At 36.3% G+C, this 25428-nt stretch overlaps 1 protein-coding gene across 6 annotated transcripts in view; it reads left to right on the top strand.

Moving 5' to 3' along the window:
* NAALADL2 (N-acetylated alpha-linked acidic dipeptidase like 2) overlaps positions 1–25428 on the top strand; it is a 1471888-nt gene that overhangs the window by 1243193 nt on the left and 203267 nt on the right. For all 6 annotated transcript variants that reach the window (XM_062211674.1, XM_062211686.1, XM_062211675.1 and 3 more), the window contains one exon: positions 22039–22134. In XM_062211674.1, the coding sequence (XP_062067658.1) occupies positions 22039–22134 (96 nt within the window). The remainder of the gene's footprint in view (positions 1–22038; positions 22135–25428) is intronic.

Genomic DNA, 25428 nt, shown 5'->3' with positions numbered 1-25428 from the left:
GGGCCCAAGGACTTGGACCATCTTCTACTGCTTTTCCCAGCAAAGAGCTGGATCAGAAGTGCAGCAGCAGGGTCTGGAACCAATGCCCATACAGGGTGCTAGCACAGCAGGTGGCAGGTTTGCCTGCTGTGCCACAGCTCTGTCCCCCAAAATGTATTTTTAATCTACTTAAAAGGCATAACAATGGAGATAGATAAGAGAGAGCAAGTGCAAGAGCAAGAGAGAGAGAGACAGAGAGAGAGAAAGAGAGAGAGATCTTCTATCCACTGGTGAATCCCCCAAATGCCTACAACAGCCAAGACTGAGCCAGACCAAAGTTAAGAGCCTGGAGCTCCATCTGGGTCTCCCACACAGGTGGGAAGGGCCCAAGCACCTGAACACTTATTGTCTCCCAGGATGCATCAGCAGGACGTTGGGTCTCAAGCAGAATAGCGCTGGCATTTCCATATGGGATGCAAGTGTCTCAAACAGTGACTTGACCTACTACTCCACAAAACCTATTCCTTAGGCATTGTTAATAATAAAAGCAACATTTTTTTCACTTCTATAACAAAACTTTCTATAATGTTATTCTGATAAAGATTTAAAGATATTCTATTCAAGTAAACACATATTTATCAATTTATCAACCCATACTGAAGATACACAGTTTAATAAATTGAGGGGCACCACCATGAGGGCCGTGGCTGCTCTGATCTGATTTTCAGCGCCTACTCCTGCCAGGACTCGTGATGCCCAGGCCTCAGTGATGGGAAAGGACGAGCCTGGATTCAGCCAAATGGGTGGAGGGCTCAACCTTCTGAAGACAGAGGGGTGGATTGTGTGTCTCCAGCTTGCCTTTTTCCCTGACAAGTAATGACTTATACTGGAAATTTTCCAAGTATGGTCAAGTGGTAAGGGTTACTATAATAAAAGATAAGGATACCAGGAGGAGTAAAGGGGTTGCTTCATTTTGTTTTTGGATCAACTGTGCAAAACTGCACCAGGGTGGTAAACTGCAGTTATTTGGTAGCACGATAAAAGCAAGCATTGCGACAGACAGCAGAAGAGCAGCTGAGTTCATCTGAGGACAGGGCTACTTTGATAAATCCAAGTGAAAATAAAGAAGTCTCTGAACCAGAAGAAGGAACTGAGGAAGTAGAGGAAAGTGAACATGAAGGGACAGACCCTGCTCTGGGCAGCCTTAGCCTTCTTGCAAGCTAAAACAGAAGAAGGAGACAAAGACCAAGGAAAGAGGAGGAGGAGGAGGAAGGAGGTGGGGAGGGGAAGGAGGGGGAGGAGGAGAAGAAGAACAAAAACCCAGTTCAGAGAGTCACTCAACCTCAATGACTCAAGATGCCTGAGCATAAAGAAAGGCACATATTTCAATGATGAGGAAGAGCTTAGTGATTAAAATTGTATTTATTGTGTAAATATCCTTAAAATAAAAAAAGTCTTAGAGCATGAAGTTCAGTAACTAAGGTTACTTTTAGAATATGTGGATAAAAACACTTAACACCAAATAGTTTTTTAACAAGAAAATAGGAAGTAGGACATTTAAAAATGTGTATAAATTATTGTGCTTCTGTCTTGCCTTAGCACAGTAGAGTTTGAGCATCCAAATCCAAAAGGCTACAAAATCTGAAACATTTTACTGCCAACACATTGTCTCAAGTAGGACCTTCCACACAATGGAACTCTTCCCTGACAATGTTACTACACATCTTGTATAAAATTACTTTTTTTTGACAGGCAGAGTAGACAATGAGAGAGAGAGACAGAGAGAAAGGTCTTCCTTTGTCATTGGTTCACCCTCCAATGGCCGCTGCGGCCTGCGCGCTATGGCCGGCGCACCGCGCTGATCCGAAGGCAGGAGTCAAGTGCTTCTCCTGGTCTCCCATGAGGTGCAGGGCCCAAGTACTAGGGCCATCCTCCACTGCCTTCCCGGGCCATAGCAGAGAGCTGGCCTGGAAGAGGGGCAACCGGGACAGAATCGGTGCCCCAACCGGGACTAGAACCCGGTGTGCTGGCGCCGCAAGGTGGAGGATTAGCCTATTGAGCCGCGGCGCTGGCATAAAATTACTTTCAGGCTATGTACATAAATTTTATATAAAACATAAATGGAGTTCATATTTACACTGGGGTCCCATCCCAAAGATATCTCATTATGTATATACAACTACTCCAAAATTCAGAAAAACCTGGAATCCAAAATACTTCCAAGTCCCAATTATTTCAGATAAGAGATAGATAATTTGCTAGTAATAGTAACTTGCTAGTTATAATAGTAACTTGCTAGTAATGATTTAAAAAAATATTTTATTTATTTGAAAGACAAAGTTACTGAAAGAGGAAGGGGTGGGGAGAGAGAAAGGGAGATCTTTCATCTGCTGGTTCACTCTCCAAGGCCACAACAGCCAGGACTAGGCCAGGCTGAAAAAGAGAGGCCAGGAGCTTCTTCCAGGGTTTTCATGTGGGTGGCAGGGTCCAAGCACTTGGGCCATCTTCCACTGCTTTCCCAGGTGCATTAACAGGATGCTAGATCAGAAGTGGAGCAGTCAGGACTGGAACTGGCATACATATGGATGCCATACTCTCAGGTGGTGGTTTAACAGATTATGCTATATTGCCAGCCCCAGTAATACTCTTAAAAAGAGCTAATTTTAATAAAAATAAAGCATGTCATCCCATGAGAAAAAGATATTACAATGATTGAGATGCTCATTATAAAATATTATTCATGTCTGATTGGTTACATGACTTTTGAAGTTTAACCTTCAAAGCTAAAACTTCGTAAAATGTCAATAAGCTTTATAAAAAGAAAAAAACCCCCTAATACAATAATAATGTAATCTCAATTAATAGATACTATATGCCAACTATCAAAGTGTTTCACTTATTATGTTACTTCATTTGATGTTAAAATGTAATATAACTATTTTGCTATACCCTTTTTAGATTATTTGTTATCTATATAGTAGTATAATAATAATATACAATAATATTCTGAGGGCATTATATCAAGATTCAATATTATACGCGAGAAAGTGAGTGTCAGACAGCTAAGGTGTCTGACCAAGTCACCAATGGTGAGTAATAGAAACACAATTCAAATACAGGTCCAAAGTTACTGTTAAACTTTAGTGTACCATATTGCCTGTATTGAGAGATCAATGAGAATCATAGCCCTTCAGATTTGGTTATTCTGTCAAATCCTAATTTGATAACTTCACAATTGTGTAGTGTGCTATGGTACAGTAAGAATCTTCTCCAAAGGTAAAAAGTGAATAATCTTAAATGGAATTATACTTGAACTCTCAACTTTACTAAAATACCTTATAAATGTGAAATTTTCTAAATCATATATGGAGAGAGTTGATTAATGTGTAAAATGTTGATCATGCTTTTTTCAAAAAACAACATAGTTTCCTTTTTTTCCAACTTAAAATCTTCCTTCAATTGATTCATAAATCAATTAATTATTACTGAGAGACCTGAGGGCTGCAGGAAATTGGGTTCAAATTAAAAAGAAAAAGGAGGCAATTGGTTTTAAGTCTGAAAGTTTAATGTTCAATCAAAGTTTTATCAAAAGTGACCCATTGTTTGAAAAGAAGGACATCAATGTCTTTAATTTCATTGCCATTATATTTGGACTGGGTAAAACTGAAATAACTAATTATTCTCAAATGAAAATTAAGGAAAGATACTATCAGAAATCAACTAAATGCACATTTCATCCTTTATATTTTTATTCACAAAGGAAATAGTCTGTCCTATGTTGGAGCTTGGATAATTTTTTTAGTGGAGCTTAGTATTGTCCTTAGAGACTTTATGGCATTTGTCAAGTGACAAATGTAGCCATACATATTTTATCCACTAGGACCAAAATACTGACTCTCATGTAACACATTTTTATCCCATTGAATGGAATTTTTGTTTAGGTGAATGGTAGAATTAATTTGGTATCCTTATTGATTTCCAAATGAATAAATAGAATGATTAAAATGAATGCATTTAGCTAATGGAAAACAATGTCCCAAATTAAAGATATTCCAGAAATCATTCTTAGTCTGTAAAATTAAATCTACCTGTATTCCCCATGATACATGGGGAAATAAAGACTTTCATTTAGTCTTTAGTAAGTACTGACAGAAATAGGAATACATAATTTTCCCAGGGATACCTGACTATATTAATGTGAAATCATTCTTATGTTGTGAAATAAATTACCAACGGAGTGGGCAGGAAGAGAGAGAATGGGAAGTTTAGGAGCAATTTAAATAACCATCTATTTCCAGTATTATTTCTCTCTAAATTTCCTACAATTTTATATACATTAAGTTTAGTATTTGACAAAAAAGATTTAAAACAATAATAAGAGTAATAACAATGAATGGTAAAATTTCAGATAGGCTAATATTCCAGGTTTAATTTCCCTGGGTGATTTCACCAAGATTATGGAACATGAAATCATGGCCGTAAAGTAATCTCTTCCTATTTCTACCAAAGGGACTTTGTAGGGCTACAATCTCTCTCCTAGGATTTGAATAATGTATTTATTTCTTCTTAACCTGATGTTTAGATTCTTTTGCCCTTAACTTTAGACCTTTAAATCCCTCATTTTTTTCACAGTTGATTAAATACAGCCCTGAGAAAAGTACTGGCTGACTGTTCTACAGAAAGCTTTACAGAGGGCTAATAGGCTCTGACCTCAGAGAAATAGTGTTGTTAAATTGACTTGAGACCTTACCAGAGAGACCAAGCTTTACTAAAGACCATATTGAAGTTTGGATTTTTCATTATTGAGAATATTTCTTTCCTGGTAAGATGTAAGAATACCAGTTTTTCTTTTTTCTTTCTTCTTTTTAATCTTGCAACGTATTTGTGTAAGTCTTGCAGTTTTGGTGATTAATAAAATATTGCATTGTGCCATTGGCTTTGACTCTTCTACCCTGGATGTAGCCAGTATCAACAAGTGGGGCTGAAGTATATTAGTGAAGTTGGCTCTTCCTGGACACACTGGTTGGCTGCTGTTATGTGAGTTTAGAAAAACCTATTGGTGTATCTGATATTTAGAATCACATCTATCTTCTTTTTTCAAAAAACAAATTGACTTCTTTAGTTTAAAGTCAGAGTTACAGAGAGAGGGAGAAACAGATGTTCCATCCAGTTGTTCATTCTCCAAATGGCTTCAATAGCAAGGGATAGGCCAGGCTGAAGCCAGGTGCCGGGAGCTTCTTCAGGGTCTCCCACATGGGTGACAGGGGATCAAGCATTTGGGCCATCCTCTGCTGCTTTCCCAGGCATATTAGAAGGAGCTGGATCGGAAGTGGAGCAGGTGGGACACAAACTGATGCCTGTAAGAGATACTGGTGTCTAAGGCAGTATAAGGAGCCACATTGCAACACTGGCCCTATAGAAGCACATCTATATTCTAAAGAAAAGAGGCAAATTCAATAGAGAAAATAATTGAGCTAACCATTCAGTGACTTGAAGTTATGGTGATACCTTCTTTGCTTGATACACATATGATGGAGGTGGCATCACTTATTACTATTGCCCAGCTCTTGATAGAATAATATTTGAGAAGTTTTTGTTTCATATATTGAGTTTTAACAACTGAAAGGTGGTGCCAGCATCCCATATGGGCACCAGTTCACGTCCTCACTGCTTCACTTCTGATGCAGCTCCCTGCCAATGTGCCTGGGAGGGCAGCACAGAGTGGCCCAAGGGCTTGGGCTCCAGCACCCATGTGGAAGACCAGGAAGAGGCCCTTGGCTCCTGGCTTCAGATTGGCCCAACACCAACTGTTGCAGCCATTTGAGAGAATGAACACCTCTTTCTGCCTTTCCCTCTCTCTCTCTGTAACTTTGCCTTTCAAAATAAATAGGTGAATCTTAAAAAAAAAAAAAACCTGAAAGGTGATAAAGTACTATATAGATTCAAAAATACTGAAGATGAGATGATTTTCTAAGCTAAGAAAAAATCAAGGAAAGCAAAGACTTTAAATTGTAACCTTACACACAGTTGTATATTTTATTCATATATGAAATGCTCATGAAGTGAATATGGACTTCATTTTTTCCTATCTGTTATGGTTTGCAAATTATATAAATAAATATGTATATATATACCATATATTATAGACAAAATATTTTATAATGATTAAGAGCACAAATAACCATACTGCCTGGGTTCATTTCCTAGCTTTAGTACTTGGGCAAGATATTTAAATTCACTCTACTCAGATTATTCATCTATAAAATAGGATCACTATTTTATCTTATAAGGGTTTTAAGAGGATTAATTGAGCTGATAAATGCACTGTGGTTTTATTAGCATTAGATATTATTCACAACAAAACATTGGTTAGTATATAACAAAGTGATTTACATAATCTCCTGTATGTTAGGTTATATCCATCTATAGAGATTCTCTTATTTTGGTGCGTATATGTATGGTATTGCGTATGACTTTTGTGTATAGTGATATTTTCAAGGATTTATAATACTTCCACATCCCTTCCAATAGTCTACTTATACAAAATAGGCATTCTAGAACCTCTAAAGTAATCAAATTTAATATTTATTTTTAAATGGTACTTGGATTAAAGACATCTAGGAAATCTGGCTTAAATTACAATACAATATTTCATAATCAGATTATCATTCAGTGTTTAGAGTGTTATGATCTTCTGACATGTATACTTAGCATATATACTGAAAACTCTGGTAAGCCTTCTACCAAAAATCAGAAAACCTGTACTATCTTGACATTTTGCTATATAGTTTTACTTATGTAGAAAAGTATGTTGATGTTTTTATTTATTTTTGTTATTTTAAAGTTATAAAAGTGCCTCCATGCTTTCTAAGCTACATTTATGATTAAAGTAGAAAAGTTGTATTACTGAATAGAGTATTGTAAGTATAAGCATATGTGTAACATACAATTGAGCAAGACTGATTTTTCAGTTCTGCCATAAAGTATGCAATCATAGAAAAGCTGAATAAATGCACTGAAAATAAATTTTTAATCTCCAAAACTGGCCTGATGAAAGGGCCTGATGGGCTTTCTAAGTACTTCTTGGAGATATATATATATATATATACACTAAAATGACATTCATTTAGTTATATATATATTTATATATAAAATATATATTTATGTATTATGTATGATATATTTATATATATAATTAAATGAATGTCATTTCAGAAAAATGAAATGCATCATACAATAAAAAGACCAAGACAGATCTACAATGCCAACTTTAAATGCACAAAATATGATCTCTGATAAATATAAGAGTGGGAGTAAGAGAAGGAGGGGATGTACAATTTGGGACATGCTCAAGCTGACTTGCCCCAAGTAATGGAGTTAGAAATGTGCCAGGGGATTCCAATTCAATCCCATCAAGGTGGCATGTACCAATGCCATCTCACTAGTCCAAGTGATCAATTTCAGGTCACAGGGATCATAATGATAGGTCTAAGAGTCAAAGGGATCACATAAACAAGACTAGTGTCTGCTAATACTAACTGATAGAATTAAAAAGGAGAGAACGGAAATTGATCAAATGGACTAGTGAGATGGCATTGGTACATGCAACCTTGATGGGATTGAATTGGAATCCCCTGGTATGTTTCTAACTCTACCGTTTGGGGCAAGTCAGCTTGAGCATGTCCCAAATTGTACATCTCTTCCCCCTCTTATTCACACTCTTATATTTAACATGGATCACTAACCCAGCCATCCCACTCCTTGGAATTTACCCAAAGGAAATTAAATTAGCAAACAAAAAAGCGGTCTGCACCTGAATGTTTATTGCAGCTCAGCTCTGTGAGTGAGGTCCCAGTGGAAATAACAGGTCATCAAAGAAGGAGGTACCTTTCTCTGAAGGGAGGAGAGAACTTGCACTTTGACTATGACCTTGTCTAAATATGATAAGAGTCAGTGAACTCAAAAGGCTTCCATAGCTTTGGCAACTCATGACAAGAGACTAGGGTGATTACTGATGCCATAAACAAGAGTGTTAATTTGTTAAGTCAACAAATGGAGACACTGTGCACTTACTCCTCATGCATATCTCTGTCCTTAATATGCTGTACTTTGAGATTTAATGCTATAACTAGTACTCAAACAGTATTTTTCACTTTGTGTTTCTATGTGGGTGCAAACTGTTGAAATCTTTACTTAATATATACTAAATTGATCTTCTATATATAGAGAGAGAATTGAAAATGAATCTGGATGTGCATGGAAGGGGAGAGGGAGCGGGAAAGGGGGGGGTTGCGGGTGGGAGGGAAGTTATGGAGGGGGGGAAGCCGTTGTAATCCTTAAGCTGTACTTTGGAAATTTATATGCATTAAATAAAAGTTAAAAAAAAAGGAGAGAACGACTCAACATGGGAAGTGGAATATATAGCAGACTCATAGAATGGCAGATGTCCTAAACAGCACTCTGGACTTGGAATCAGCCCTTATGGCATTCAGATCTGGATGAAGAGCCCATGAGAGTATTTTAGGCATGGAAAGCCAAGACACTCTGGCAAAAAAAAAAAAGAAAAAGAAAAAAGAAAAAAAAAAAAACACCTAAATGAAAGATCTCTGTGAGATCCCAGTGGAAAGAATGGGCCATCAAAGAAGAAGGTACCTTTCTCTGAAGGGAGGAGAGAACTTCCACTTTGACTATGGCCTTGTCGAAATAAGATCAAAATTGGTGAGCTGAGGGGGCTTCCATAGCCTTGGCAACTCATGACTAGAGCCTGGGGAGATTTCTGACACCTTAAACAAGAGTGTCAATTTGTAAAGTCAACAACAGGAGTCACTGTGCACACACTCCTCATTTAGGATCTCTGTCTCTAATGTGTAGTTCAATGTGAATTAATGATATGGCTAGTGCTCAAATAGTATTTTGCCCAGTATTGGGTATACACCTAATAGACATGAACTCACCATATCAAAGAGATACCACCTCCACCATGTGTATAGCAACACTGTTCGCAAAAGCCAAATGTGGAACCCACAGAAGTGTCCATAATCAGATGAATGACTAAATGAATGTCATATAAATACAAAGTGAAGCATTATTCAACTATAAAAAAGAATGAATTTCTGATTTGCAGCTAAATGGATAGAATTGAAGGACATTTTATTATGTGAACTAATCCAAACATGGAAAGATACATACTGCATATTCTCTCTTGTATGTAGGAGCTAAAATTAAAAACAAACAAAATCTTCAATCTGTATAGAGAATGTAGATTACTATGGACTGGAAGGCATGGGAGGGATAAAAGGAGTTTGAATTAAAAAAAATTAGGGGGGGGCAGCACTGTGGCACAGTGATGATATCTCATATGGGTGTTGGTTTGAGTCTCAGCTGCTCTGCTTCCAATCAAGCTCCCTGCGAATGCACCTGGGAAAACAGCAGAGAATGGCGCAGGTCCTTGGACCCCCGCATCTACATGGAGATCTAGAAGAAGCTCTGGGCTCCTTGCTTCAGAAGGACCTAGCTCTGGACTTTGTGGCCATGAACCAGTGGATGGAAGATCTGTCTCTTTCTCCCTCCCTCCCTTGTCCTCTCTCTCTCTGTAACTCTGCATTTCAAATAAAGAAATAAACCTTTAAAAAATAGAGGTGGCTGGATGTGTTCCACTGATTGTGACAAATGTACTGTTCATAAGAATTAATGGAGGGAATGGAATGAGAGCTAAATGGGAACTCATTTCATTACAACCAGACAATTTTTGCTTTGGAACTTTAAGACTAATAATTAAAAAAAGAAAAACAAAATTTTTAGATGAGAAAAAACAATAGAAAATGCATATACTGGAAATGGACCTGCCCTGGAATCGAAGGATGCCCAGGTCAGAGCCACAGATCTTATTGGCTCCAAGCTGAAAAGCCCTTCACTCAACCCAACTTCCAAAGTGACCACTGCAGTTGAGGGGACAGCCAAGTAGGGTCAGCAACATTGCAGGCAGAACTGTAAATTTCTTGTTAGAGATGCCCCCTGCCTTTACCTGGCCAGCTCTCCTCCCAGGCCAGCCAAGTAATGAAAGTCAACAGAGTGCCTTCCCCTAGGAGGTTCACACCTCCCTTAGGATATACCCCATGTGAAGAGATAGATAGGTCTGCGCCTCTTAACTTACAAGGCCTAAAGCCCAACAGATTATTATCAAGCCCCTTCTATCAGGTTCTATTTGCCTCTCAATCAGAAAAATTACTTGTAGCTTAGACAGCACCTTTCTTAGCTCCTCTAATAATGACTCTGTCCTTTGTTCTAGACCCTGTCTAGTCCACTTGGGCCTCATTCCTTTGTAATCATAACCTCTACTCTACCACCAATGGCTCTACTCCCAACCTGTGTGTACTGATGGTCCTCTTCCCCACTTAATGCTGTATAATTGTTCAGACCTGGTTAAGGCCACTCTTAGGATCATTGGTTACTATCCTCAACCTGTCTTTTATGACCTTGTCTAAATATGATCAGAGTCGGGGAACTTGGAAGGCTTCCATAGCCTTGGCAACTCATGACGACAGCCTAGGGTGGTTACTGGCACCATAAACTAGAGTGTCAATTTGTTGGGTCAACAACAGGAGCCACTGTGCGCTTGCTCCTGATGTGGGATCTCTGTCCTTAATGTGCTGTACATTTTGATTTAATGCTATAACTAGTACTCAAACAGTATGTTTCACTTTGTGTTTCTATGTGGGTGCAAACTGTTGAAATCTTTATACTAAATTGATATTCTGTATATAAAGAGAATTGAAAATGAATCTTGATGCAAATGGAAAGGGAGAGGGAGCGGGAGAGGGGAGGGTTGCGAGTGGGAGGGAAATTATGGGAAGGGGAAGCCATTGTAATCCATAAGCTGTATACTGGAAATTTATATTCATTAAATAAAAGTTAAAAAAAAAAGAAAATGCATATAGCAGCTATTTGATTAGGATGTATTTAGTTTTAAGAAAATATTAATTTCTGCAATCATTACATGTTCAAAACATAAACATTTATATAATGCATTCAAGACAAATAAACATTAGAAATGTTTTTATTTTTTTAACTTTTATTTAATAAATATAAATTTCCAAAACTACAACATTTGGATTATAGCAGCTTTTTCCCCCCATAACCACCCTCCCACCTGCAACCATCCCATCTCCCACTCCCTCGCCCATAACATTCTTCATCATGATTCATTTTCAATTATCTTTATATACAGAATATCAATTTATTATATACTAAGTAAAGATTTCAACAGTTTGCATCCACACAGAAACACAAAGTGTAAAGTACATTTGAGTACTAGTACACCATTAATTTACATAGTACAACACATTAAGGACAGAGATCCTACATGAGGAGTAAGTGCACAGTGACTCCAATGTTGATTTAACAATTGGCACTCTTATTTATGACGTCAGTAATCACCCAAGGCTCTTATCATGAGTGCCAAGGCTATGGAAGCCTCATGAGTTCACCAGCTCCGATCTTATTTAGACAAGGTCATAGTCAAAGTGGAAGTTCTCTCCTCCCTACAGAGAAAGGTACCTCCTTCTTTGATGGCCCCTTCTTTCCACAAGGATCTCATTCACAAAGATCTTTCATTTTTTTTTTTTTTTTTTTTTTTTTTGCCACAGTGTTTTGACTTTCCATGCTTGAAATACTCTCACGGGCTTTTCAGCCAGATCCGAATGCCTTAAGGGCTGATTCTGGGGCCAGAGTGCTGTTTAGGACATCTGCCATTCTATGAGTCTGCTGTGTATCCCACTTCCCATGTTGGATTGTTCTCCTTTTTAATTCTATCAGTTAGTATTAGCAGAAACTAGTCTTATTTATGTGATCCCTTTGACACTTAATCCTATCTATATGATCAATTATGAATTGAAACTCATCACTTTGACTAGTGAGATGGCCTTGGTACATGCCACCTTGATAGGATTGAATTGGAATCCCCTGGCACGTTTCTAACACTACCATTAGGGGTAATTAACTTAACCAAGGACATCAAAGTTTTCTACAAAGAGAATTACAAAGTCTTAATGAAAGATATAGAAGAGGATACCAAACAATGGAAAAATCTTCCATGCTCATGGATTGGAAGAATCAACATCATCAAAATGTCCATTCTCCCAAAAGCAATTTATAGATTCAATGTGATACCTATCAAAACACCAAAGACATTTTTCTCAGATCTGGGAAAAATGATGCTGAAATTCATATGGAGACACAGGAGACCTCGAATAGCTAAAGCAATCATGTACAACAAAAACAAAGCCAGAGGTATCACAGTCCCAGATTTCAGGACATACTACAGGGCAGTTGTAATCAAAACAGCATGGTACTGGTACAGAAACAGGTGGCTAGACCAACGGAACAGAATAGAAACACCAGAAATCAACCCAAACATCTACAGCTGACTTATATTTGATGGAGGATCTAAAACCAATTCCTGGAGCAAGGGCAGTCTATTCAACAAATGGTACTGGGAAAACTGGATTTCCACGTGCAGAAGCATGAAGCAAGACCCCTACCTTACACATTACACAAAAATCCACTCAACATGGATTAAAGATCTAACTCTATGACCCGACACCATTAAATTAGAGAACACTGGAGAAACCCTGCAAGATATAGGCACAGGCAAAGACTTCTTGGAAAAGACCCCTGAAGCACAGGCAAAGCCAAAATTAACTATTGGAATTCCATCAAATTGAGAAGTTTCTGTACTGCAAAAGAAACAGTCAGGAAAGTGAAGAGGTAACCAACAGAATGGGAAAAATATTTTCAAACTATGCAATCGATAAAGGATTAATAACCAGAATCTACAAAGAGATCAAGAAACTCCACAACCACAAAGCAAACAACTCACTTAAGAAATGGGCCAAGGACCTCAATAGACATTTTTCGAAAGAGGAAATCCAAATGGCCAACAGACACATGAAAAAATGTTCAGGATCACTAGCCATCAAGGAAATGCAAATCAAAACCACAGTGAGGTTTCACCTCAGCCAGGTTAGAATGGCTCACATACAGAAATCTACCAACAACGGATGCTGGCAAAGATGTGGGGAGAAAGGGACACTAACCCATTGTTGGTGGGAATGCAAACTGGTAAAGCCGCTATGGAATTCAGTTTGTAGATTCCTCAGAAACCTGAATGTAACCCTACCACATGACCCAGCCATCCCACTCCTTGGAATTTACTCAAAGGAATTTAAATTGGCAAATAAAAGAGTTGTCTGCACCTCAACGTTTATTGCAGCTCAATTCAGCTCAATTCACAACAGTTAAGACCTGGAATCAACCTGAATGCCCATCAACAGTGGACTGGATAAAGAAATTATGGGACATGTGCTCTATAGAATACTATACAGCAGTAAAAAACAATGAAATCCGGTCATTTGCAACAAAATGGAGGAATCTGGAGAGCATCATGCTGAGTGAAATAAGCCAGTCCCAAAGGGACAAATATCATATGTTCTCCCTGATTGTTTATAACTAACTGAGCATCTAAAAGGAAATCTGTTGAAGTGAAATGGACACTAGGAGAAACAGTGACTTGATCAGCCCTTGTCCTGACTGTCGAGGAACAACTTAATACTTTATTCTTTTTAGTATTTTTTTGTTCTACTTAATACTATTGGTTGAACTCTTTAATTAACACACAATTATTCTTAGGTGTTTAAATTTAACTGAAAAGTGATCCCTGTTAAATATAAGAGTGGGAATAAGAGAGGGTGGAGATGTACAGTTTGGCACATGCTCAATCAGAAATGTTTTTATTTTAAAGTGAACTATTGTGCTTATTCAATGCTAACACATTTTTTATATAATTATATTAACGAGAGCATTATTGTTGTTGTTATTAAGCAGCTACTACTGACATGTTTTTAAAATCCATATGTTTATATTATCCTAAATGTAAACATCAGGTTTCTGGAACAGCGATCAGAGTTACTGATAGCAATGACCACATTGATTTTCTACATTGCATTCTTTTCCTCTGTTGAGATAAGGCAATAAGAGGTAGAAACATTATATATAAATACATTAATTTTATAAGTCCTCATTATGTTCTAATTTATACTCATATATTTTAAGAATACTTACTGAATTAGTAAAATTTTACTCTTGGGACTACACGTATCCTTTTCCCTCTTGTTTGTGTGTTCTAAGAAGGACTATTATCTTTAATACTCTCTTAGGTTCAGCACCACGGCTCAATAGGCTAATCTTCCGCCTGCGGCGCCGGCACCCCGGGTTCTAGTCTGGTCAGGGTGCTGGATTCTGTCTCGGTTGCTCCTCTTCTAGGCCAGCTCTCTGCTGTGGCCCGGGAGTGCAGTGGAGGATGGCCCAAGTGTTTGGACCCTGCACCTGCATGGGAGACCAGGAAAAGCACCTGGCTCCTGCCTTCGGATCAGCGCGGTGCGCCGGCCACAGCGGCCATTGGGGGATGAACCAACGGAAAAGGAAGACCTTTCTCTCTGTCTCTCTCTCTCACTGTCCACTCTGCCTGTCAAAAAAAAATACCCTCTTAGCCTTGTTAAGTGTAGAGAAACAGTATAAGAAAGTGGAAGAATTTATCTGTAGCTGTATCATTCAGTGATGGCCCTAAAACAGATAAACAATCACTATGTGATTTATGTGTAGAATGTTATGATGGATTTTGAACCTCTGAATGAACTCCGTTGTATATGGTTTAATTTCATAGGCTTGAACATTTGTTACTTTGTCCTGCAATTTATACAGTGTCCTCTACATTATCCGGGACTGACTGTCAATCTGGCTTTATCTGGGCATTTGTGATATAGAATTGTGTAGTGCAAGTAACAGCAGATTGGAGATGAAGATCCAAATTCGAATCCACATTCTGCCACTTATCAGCAGAAAAGAGATAATGTCTCTGAGGCTCAGTCTACTCATACAGCATATGAGTGTCATTAACAACACTTTGCTGATCTTCAATAGGTGAGTGTCAGAAAATAGTGTATATTAAAGTATCATAGATAATCTTCAAACATTGAAAAAATTAACAAATTATAAGATTAAGAAAACAACAGCTAAGATTTTAATGATCATAATTAACTGCAGGAGAGGAGACAAAAATTATCATTTCTAGAAGTGAAAGAGAAAGCAACCTAGGTTCTACTAAATGGGTAATAAAGGATAAACAAAATTCTTAATGCACAATTAAATCAAAAAATCTTAAATATTATGATACATATATTTTGAAAATTATATACCCATGAATCTCCATCCAAAATTGTTTTAAAAGTCTTTAATTTGTAGTGAATACATAGAACTTACTTAGGACAGCTTTTGCTTATGCTACTTAAAGACATTTTTTATAATGTCAAATTCTTCTATTTTATAGTTAGTCCTAAAAAAGAAAAACAAGGAAAAATATCTGAATTGGGTTTAAAATTGAAGTCTATGAATGGAAAAAACATTCCATTCACTTTAGAGCTGAAAGTCTGTTGAATGTTTAGGGATAGTAATGTGTTGAATGGAAATCTCCCAAAAAAGCACATGTTTCCTGCAACCTGTGAATGGTGCCTTATTTGAAAAACAAATGTTTTGTGCAGATGAAATTAAATCAGGGAACTTGGGATAAGGTAGTCTTGGATGATCTAGGTGAGTTCTAAATCCAGTTATGATGCTAGGCAGTGATGTTTCAGCTTGGCCTTGTTACCCCCAGTCTGCCCAAGAACTCAGAATAAAGGGAACGCATTTCATACACTGAAGGTAACATAAGTGGGATTTTACCTCTTCACTGCCATTAAAAGTATCCCACCTTGTCTGTAATAAGAAGTTATAGAAATTTTAGGGTTGTGACCAAGTCTTAGTACAAATATGTGTTCTTGATTTAATGCAATAATTGACTGTGAAACGAAGTTTCCTTTAGTAAAGCTAGTTGCTGTTTTTACATTTTATTTTTAAAATTATCTATGAGCTGAGAATGATTTAATAAAAATTAGAAATGACCTAAAAAAAGAAAGAAAGAAATCCACTGATGGATGTTCTAACAAACAGAACAAAATAAGACATGCAGGTAAAATGATCAGAGAAGACAAATGGAGAGAAACAGTCATGTAGCCATAACTAAAGAATGCCATAAGCCATCACAGTCTGGAAAGAGCGTAGAAAGTGTCCCCTAAAGCCTCAGAAAATAGGTTTAGAGGTTCCAGGACACTGGTCATAGAAAATGCACCATGGATCTCCTATGAGCAGTCAGTGTTTGTTTCATAAAAGGGCTACTGATTTATTTTCTTTTTTTTTTTTAAGATTTTATTTATTTACTTGAGAGGTAGAGTTACAGAGGTAGAGGCCTTCCTTCCATTGGTTCACTCCTCAAATGTCTGCATAGGTAGGAGCTGTGCTGATCTGAAGTCAGGAGTCAGGTGTTTTTCCCAGTCTCCCATGCGAGTGCAGGGGCCCAAGGACTTGGACCATCTTCTACTGCTTTCCTAAGCCATAACAGAGAGCTGAACTGGAAGTGGAGCAGCCAGGACTAGAACCAGCACCCATATGGGATGCCGGCACTGCAGGCAGAGGATTAACCTACTGCACTACAGTGCCAGCCCCTGGGCTGCTGATTTCTTAACAATTTCTTAGCATCATTCTGTCTTATAGGCTGAAAGGCATTTTTCTTTTTCTTTTTTTTTTTTTGGACACATACACTAAATAGTTTCACCTTCAGAGACTGTTCTTAAAGAGCAAATTAGAAAAAAACATAGACAATGAATATGCTACATTGGTCACTTGCACATTGCAGTCAGTGCTAGCCTGTTGATTCTCTTTGCCCTTTATCTGGCTGAAAACAACCTAACAAAGTTCTCAAGGTTTAAGAGATAGAATGTGAAGAGTTGAGTTGTCTCTTTATGACTCATTTTTAGTGTTAATAATAAGTCATTCTGGATTAATTTTATGGGATCTCTTAAGTTGTGGGACAGATAAATAGGACTTTTGACATGATCTCAACCATTTCTTAAACCAACTTATGAAACCAACCAACCTTCCTAGAGTTCTTCTTCATTTTCCTGACCTTTATGTCAGATGGATTCTTCTTTTTATAAAGGCAACACAGGAATATAAACATTAACAAATATTAGCCACTTTTTATACTTTACAAGAGCACTTCAAAAAGCTATTGGAAAATGGAATTTAAAAACAAATATTTATTTAAGTTCAAAATGTTGGAATCTATGCCTAAAAAACAGCCTTCAAATTAATTAATTAATTAATGTGAAAGGCAGAATGATGGAGAAAGAGAGAGCGAGAGAGGGAGAGTTACCATCCATCTGCTTGTTCACTCTCCCAAATGACCACAACAGCCAGGGCACAGCCAGGCAGAATCCAAGAGCCTAGAACTCTATCCAGTCTCCCACAATGGTGGCAGGGGCCCTAGTACTAGGGTTGTCATCTGTGCATTCCCAAGAGCTTTATCAGGTAGCTAGATCAGGATCAGAGCAGCTGGGACTTGAAGGCACTCTGCTATAGGATGTTAGCATCACAAGCATCAGTTAACCCATTGTGTACAACAGTGGCCCCGATATTTTTTTTTAGATTTTATTTATTTATTTATTTGACAGGTAGAGTTTACAGACAGTGAGAGAGAGACAGAGAGAAAGGTCTTCCTTCTGTTGGTTTACTCTCCAAATGGCTGCAACTGCTGGAGCTGTGCCGATCAGAAGCCAGGAGCCAGGTGCTTTTCCTAGTCTCACATGTGGGTGCAGGGGCCCAACCACCTGGGCCATCCTCCACTGCTATCCCAGGCCACAGCAGAGAGCTGGACTGGAAGAGGAGCAACCGGGATTGGAACCGGCGCCCCTATGGGTGCTGGCACTACAGGCAGAGTATTAACCTAGTGTGCCACAGCGCCGGTCCTACCCCAATATTTTTTAAGAAAACTTAATTTAACAACATTTAGTCACTTAATTATTCACCATCAAAGTATTAACTCAAGATATTTATTATAAAATGTCTTAATTTGTGAGGTTCCCTGCTGTGAGCATCTTTTATTGTTTATTTGTAGTTGTCCTTTGGCTTTCTGAACCTGCTGAACTGTCTAGACAGTGAGACATAAAAAGCAAACAAGGCATTGACTTTTTAACTAATGATACATGCTGTGTATAATGGGTAATATAAGCACAAGTTCAGTGATTAAGAAGTGAAAGAAGGCAATTCATACACACACACACACACACACATATATGGGAGATTAGCTGGAAGTAAGTCTAAAATATGAATAGTGGATCCTAAGGCAGTATTTCATTGGCATGTAAGAACTTTAAGACCAAAATGCATCTGGATTAATTGGAATGATTCACATATTTAAGATATATGTTACAATTATTACCCCAATCTCAGAATTACCTTATGAAATGGCAAAATGTTTAAGAATCACCTACATGCATTTGCACATGCAACACACACACAGAGTAGACTTCTAGAATTAACTTTCTAACAATGTTTCATGACTCTGTAAAAATAATTTAATCGTTTGGGTTTCCCATGTTTCCCGTTGTATATTTGGAGTCTCTTCCAGGTCTAAAATTAGGATAATGATCAATATGAATGGAATCATAAAGCTGCCTTGGATATTTTCAATAAAGCAAAATACTATGGACTTCCCTATAACCTGAAAAATTTAATTGAAATGTAAAAAGATGAGTGTATTCAGGAAATTATGTGCTACTATTGCTCCACATTTGACCCTTGAATGGTTAAATTTCTATTTAAACTCCCCATTATCTCAGGTCTTTTATACTTTGAATAGTGATGAGAATGTTATGTTTCTAAAATTATGGCTATAATTACCTTTTCCTCAGTCGAGCACATTATGAGTGTCAGTGCCATTCAAAGCCTTACAAGCATTTTAATTTCATGTATTAAATTTAAATATTGATGTGTATGTTCTCTGATTGCAGAACAGAGAATATTGCTGTGAAGAAAGTGCACATAGGTAGTTCTAGATTCTTTGACCAAATCCACTATCGTGTGCATTATGTTTATGATGCTTATGGAAGGTAGACAGGCATATAGGAAATTAGAACAAAATGTGGGAGAATAATCTTTGTTAATTCAATTGCACAGATTCTTGGACTATAATAAGCTTCCATTTTGGGGAGCTGCATGGTATGGAAAAAATTCAGGCATAGACTGTGGACTCAGATAATCTGGGTTTGAATTTTGGCTATACCACTTATAGTATATGCCTGAGTTAAGGACCTGAAACTGATTGGTTCCCATTTGCAAATAGACAGTAATAAAAGTTTTTGCCTTATAGGTATGTGTTGATTAAAGTAGATGATTCATGTAGAGAGTTTACCCAGTACTGCATTGTAGAAAATACTGTAATTATTCCATTTATCTTAGGCCATGCTCATTGAGTGCCAACATAGGGAAATCACGCTCAGAATGTTTTCTAGTTCAATCCCTAATACAGGAGAAAATTTTTAAATGATTGTTTCCAAAAAGCACACAAAATGTTTGTTTGGCAGTGGTGATGGGTTGAAGCTTAGTTAACTCAATGTAGTCTAAATTTTAATTAAATGTGACATATGAATCTTTTTTATGTTTCCCCTCAATGTATATGCTAACACCATCTTTTCAACATCTTTGTCTCCATTGACTCTTCTGACAATTCTATTTTCTGGATAACTTTATTGTGCTTTTAATTCATTTCCTTTAAAATCACAATCTATTTGTTTCTCCTAATTTCCCTGTGTTTTAAAAAAGCTCTGCTTCTCTTCCAGGTTCTTTCTCTCATATGACATTATACACACGTCAATTCTATCTAAAAGAGCGCACAAACTTTTCCTTGATTATATAACTCTATTTAGCTAATCGTATATTTTTTCTAACTTCTCCAGCTAATCATACTTTTTAACAGTGTAGTTTATATCTTCTCAACTGACTCCATTCTGTCACCTGCCCTCACAAATCCCTAAAGATCTCTCTAACAGAAGATACCAGAGATCTCTGAAATTCTAACTCCAGTGGATAATCTTACCCTTCATCTTACCATATTTGTTCACTTGCTTTGCTAGATTGCTTATTCATTGTCAGGCATTCTATACTTTTGGACTCCTGTGAGTTCACACTTGCCTAGTTCTCCATGCACTTCTTCGATAAGTCCTTCTATAACAGCTTCATGAGTTCTGTTTTTATCATCCAACCTCATAAGTATATCTTTTAAATTTTATTTGAAAGACAAAGAGATAGACATGCACACACACACACACAGAGGGAGGGGGGAGACATATTTTCCACCACTGTGTCACTCCTCATGTACCTGCAACAGCTAGGGCTGGGCCAGACTGAAGCCAGGAACCTGGAATTCCATCTGGATTTTCCACATGGGTGGCAGAGACCCCAGGAGTAGAGCCATCATCTATTGCCTCCAAGGATATTCATTGGCAGTAAGCTGGAATTGGAAGTAGAGTGAGAACTCAAATCCAGGCCCTCTCTTACAGGATCTGGGAGTCCCAAATTGCACCTTAACCTATGTGCTACAATGTTGCCCTCCAGCCTCACTCAGAGATCTCTTCTATACTCAATCTGCATGTGATCCACTATATATTTTAACAACTGTGCATCATTTCTCAGATTACTGTTTTATCTCCAGGTCTTGAGCACAATGCAGTCACTCAGCTTCCAAATGATATATACATCCTTATAACTTCAAAGCATTTCAACTATATAAATTTTATTTTCTCTTCAACCATTGATATATCTCAAAATAATCTGTTTGTTGTTGGATTGTTCTAATAAATAGTAATAATAACATTCAACTTCAGTTTGATACCACTTGATAGTCTTGGTAAATTGAATTTTACCGAGATTGGATTCATTCTTTCATCTGCATGTTTGTATTCAGGAAGATTATCTGTCTGTAAGTCTGTATCTCTCTATCCATCCTCTCACATATATCCTATCCCAAGTCTTCTATTTTCTAGGCAAATAACCTTACTCTTTCAGGTTTTGAAGTAAAGATTTTTATTTTATTAGTAATAATTTCATAGGATGCTAATGATAACTCCAAGGACAGCTTTAATGTTTGTTTATTTTCATTCACTTGAGAAGAAGCGAAGCAAAGAAAGGTAGAGAGAGGGAGAGAGAAACTTCGCATCTGTTTAATTCCCCAGATACCTGCAACAGCCAGGACTGGGGCAAACTTAAACCAGGAGCCTGTAACTCAATCCAGGTCTCCTGAGTATGTGGTAGGGGCCACAGCAGTGCAGTTAAACCATTATCCAGTGCCTCTCAGGATGCATTTGCAGGAAGGTTGATCAGAAGCTGAGTAGGTGTGATGTGAACCTGCACTGCTATAATGGGATGTGGGTGTCCCAGGTGACAACTTAACTCACTACTACAATGCTTAACCCAAAGAACATTGTTTTAGATAGTAATATTATCAGTATATTGTGTCTCTTGCATCTTGAAATTTGGCTACACCTGCAAGTATAAATGAGTTAGAGTATATATGGTTTATTTTCTCAATCTTAACATCATGGTTCTGATGCAATATGTTATCTCTTTATTGGCAGCATATAAAACCATATGGCAGTTGTACCTAAAATACACTTGTATCTTAGTATTGTTTTGAGGTTTGGCAATATTTGAAATATCATGCATACTTTACTTAGATGTTTCTAGGAGATTGTGTTTATCAAAACATTCCATTCTATAATTTATAATTTGTAAAATAGAGAAAGGATTTAAGATATGGGTTTTATAGTCAAGGTGTCTACATATAAGTCTGCATTTGGGAAAACAAAGTTGGGGGTGGTACAAGAATTATTTCCTTTGGTAAGAATATATTCTTATGTAGGTACATATAGTGTCAAAGGTTATAGATTTCTACATGTTTTAATTTACAGTTATTCCACGAAAGGTAATTAGATCAGTAGAATGAAGTCTAACAATCAACAGAAAGCTCTAAGGTCAGTTAGAGTCTTTTTGAAGCTGTAAGGAAAATCCAACAAGCACTTAAAAAACTAAAGCAGTGAAGACTTTTACATATTTCTTTTTTTAAATTTGTTTTAGGGTCCAAGTTTTCTCTCCGAGGCACTTTTTCCTAAACATGCAACAAACATAGAAGAAATGGATCCTTTTTTCAACCTTCATGAGACCATTACTAAGGTAGGGAAGGAATGCCTTCATGAATGGGACAGCAAAGTTTTGTTTTTTCTTTGTTTGTGTATGGGGAAAGGAAAATATCCAGTCAAGGGAAATGTATTTTTATTTGTAGAATATACTAGAAAGGATTTCCCTATACAATACTAATTTATTAATGGTTATAAATGATAAGCAACTATTTCAAGAACAAACTGATCTATAGCTGATGATTTCTATTAAAAACCGATCCTTACTAAAAAATTCATTTTTCTCAATCTGAAAATGAATTTATGGTGTATTCTCAAATATACTGCTGTCCCTTAAATTAAAGGTGGCACAAAATGTGTCTATGAATTTCTCTGTCTTCAAGGTTTTGTCTCAATATTTAAGGTACTTATTTGTCATATTTTTTAGTTTCAGTTGAAAGGTGGGCTCTTTTTTATATGAGAAAGACTGATTTTATAAGAAATATTTTTACACTATAATGGTAATACTTATATTTTTACTGTATTCTCCTAAATGTAAGCTTTCCATATAAAGAAAATTAAGTTTTATTGTGTGGAGCAAATAAATTTAATGACATGACAACATAGGAGCTTTTACATTTACCAATATTTATATAACTTGTCATAACTTGCCTTTTTGGGAATAGACTTTGTAGAGAATATTTGCATTTCAGTACCATTAAAATAATCCATATTTATATATGCTGATTTGAAAGATTTAGTCATTTTTAAATCTTGATGAAAGTTTAAAAGGCTGTTTTACTTTAAAAACAAGAAATGTTGTAAAATGAATTGAGTGCAACAACAGGCAATAGAATGAGCTCAGACTGTATGTCTCTGACATATAAGAATTGTGTGAATGTATTTTTTTCTGAACATTTAAAATAAGGGGAGTTTGAATTCTATTTTACTTGAAAAATTCTTCTAAACAAAATATCTGAATCTTAACTATACATTTATTATGTTTTCCTTTCCAATCTATCCCAGTTCCATGATTTAGTTTATGATCCTTTGATTATTTTTTATTATTTTGAGATAATAAAGTAGATATGACTCCTAAATACATCATAAGTATTTGAAATCTTAACTGTATCTCTATTATATGGTGATGGATACATAGATAATAGATGGACAAATGTATATAATTATGAGCATATATAAATATATATTTGAGTGAATATATATTAACATGTATTTTAGATATTTAGATTTTATTCTTATTCATTTTTAAACAAAGTAGATGAAGTTTTTTGAGTAGTAGAAAATAGTAATTATATAATAGTAATTCTAATAATAGAAAAATAAAATCTAAGGCTGTAAAATTATAATGTAAATAGATAGAATTTCAGTCAAAACAGCTGGGACTTGAACCAGCACCCATATGGGATGCTGGCACTGCAGGCAGCGGCTTTACCTGCTACACCACAGCACTGGCCACAACACTGTATTATTTTCTACACCAAAAAGAAGCATACTCAGAATTCCTCTCCTCACCAAAATTCTGTGGTGTCAAAAGAGATATTTATGTCTGTGTGTGTATAACAAAGATGTGAAAGCATATAGCTAAATTAATAAATGCTAAGGATACACTATTAATGTACAAAAATGGAGTCTAAATTTAATTTCTGAAGAGTTGAGGTCTTTAGAATACTTTGTTTAACTGAAAGTGCTAGTGATATTATACAGCATATCTTAAATTTTGACACTCTAATTCCATAACCTAGTGTAAAACTGTAGAGAAAACACAACACTTTGAAAAAAAACTAGCTAGATATAAATATCCAATTACCAATTATGGTAATATGCTATAAAATATAAGAGATAGTTTGCAAAATATGCAATAGTTGTTATTGGTATTATAGCAATATAATAGCATTTTTAAGAAACTAGAAGTAAATAAAAATTAAAGATACTATTTTTCCTTGTTCCAGTAAAAGATTGGATTTAATATTACAGTGTAACACAATCACATATTTTATTTTTCCTAAATCAATGCAATAAGCCTATATTTATGTAGATCATATACTCTTTCCTTGTGAGTAATCCTTTATGATTTTGTGTCAAATTAAATTACAAGTTCTTTGTTTTAAAATGTTAATAATTTATAGTTGCTGCTGCTGAATTTAAACTATGTTATCAAGTAAATAAACCATACATGTCCACTGATATGTGGGTTGTGAACCATGAGACCCTGAAAATAGGTTTTCAGTGTTGTCCTAAATTTTTTTTTTCTTTACAAAGTTTGAATTTGTCTTTTTGATATAAAGCATGGAACATAAGGAAACAATGAACGAGGCTGAATATTGATGCCAAAAGCTGTAATTCATCATGACCTCAATGACAGTCAGGTACTAAGTATGAAGTAGCGTAGGGCAACACATGCTGCATGGATGTTGAAGATGTTTTTCTTATTCTATATAATTACAAAAAAAGTCCCACAGCATTTGTGTTTTTAAAAGTCTTCTTAGAAGCCAAATTAATTCCTTCAAAGACTAAAACATGAATTTACTAATATACATCCTAGCTGCTTAATTCCTTGGTGATTAAATAAGAATCATCATAGATTCAATTTTTGAAATAGGCTTATTTCTCATTCAACACATAGGGATTTTCCAGTTATGTTTCTAAATTATCAATATGTTGCTTATATGTTCTTATTACTTACCTAAGCATTCTATCAGTCTGCAATAAGCCAGTAACACACTTGCACCACAAAACGTTAATACACAAGAACAGGCCCAAAGGAGTAAAAAAAGGTAAGTAAATCATTTAAACATAAGATACTTCAACAGGTGATGTGTGCAAAATATGGGAGGGAAGAAGGTGGAGGTTTTGACTCTGCTTAGGAGATTTAAAGAAGTCACCAGAGAGGTGACATGGGAATTAAGGAATTTCAACTTTATTTTAATGTCACTGAGTTTCCCTTGAGAGCGTTTTACAGATCATTAGTGGATGATAACGTGTGAAAAATAATGATATGTATTTTGGAAAATGGAAGACAGAATTGAGAGTCAGTGTTAGAATTGAATGACAGGTTATATGATATATGACATGTGAAGCAGAGTGAAGACTCAAAAATAATTTCAATATCTCTATCTTAGTCAAAGTAGATATTCTTGAATAAAATTATTAACTAGATTATAAATTGATTTAGAGAATATGATGTTGAGTTTGACATTGAACCTTTAGAGTTTTGGAGTGCCATATGGCATCTACATAGATACATAAAGGACACAGCTGGATATTTGAAGTTGGTTCTTCAGAAAGAAGTAGGAACTCGAAATGTGCTAGTAACCCCTATTGACACGTGGGT

This window comes from Lepus europaeus, chromosome 2, assembly GCF_033115175.1.
Source record: "Lepus europaeus isolate LE1 chromosome 2, mLepTim1.pri, whole genome shotgun sequence".
In the NCBI taxonomy this organism is placed as follows: Eukaryota; Metazoa; Chordata; class Mammalia; order Lagomorpha; family Leporidae; genus Lepus; species Lepus europaeus.
This window is presented reverse-complemented; position numbering and strand designations above follow the sequence as displayed.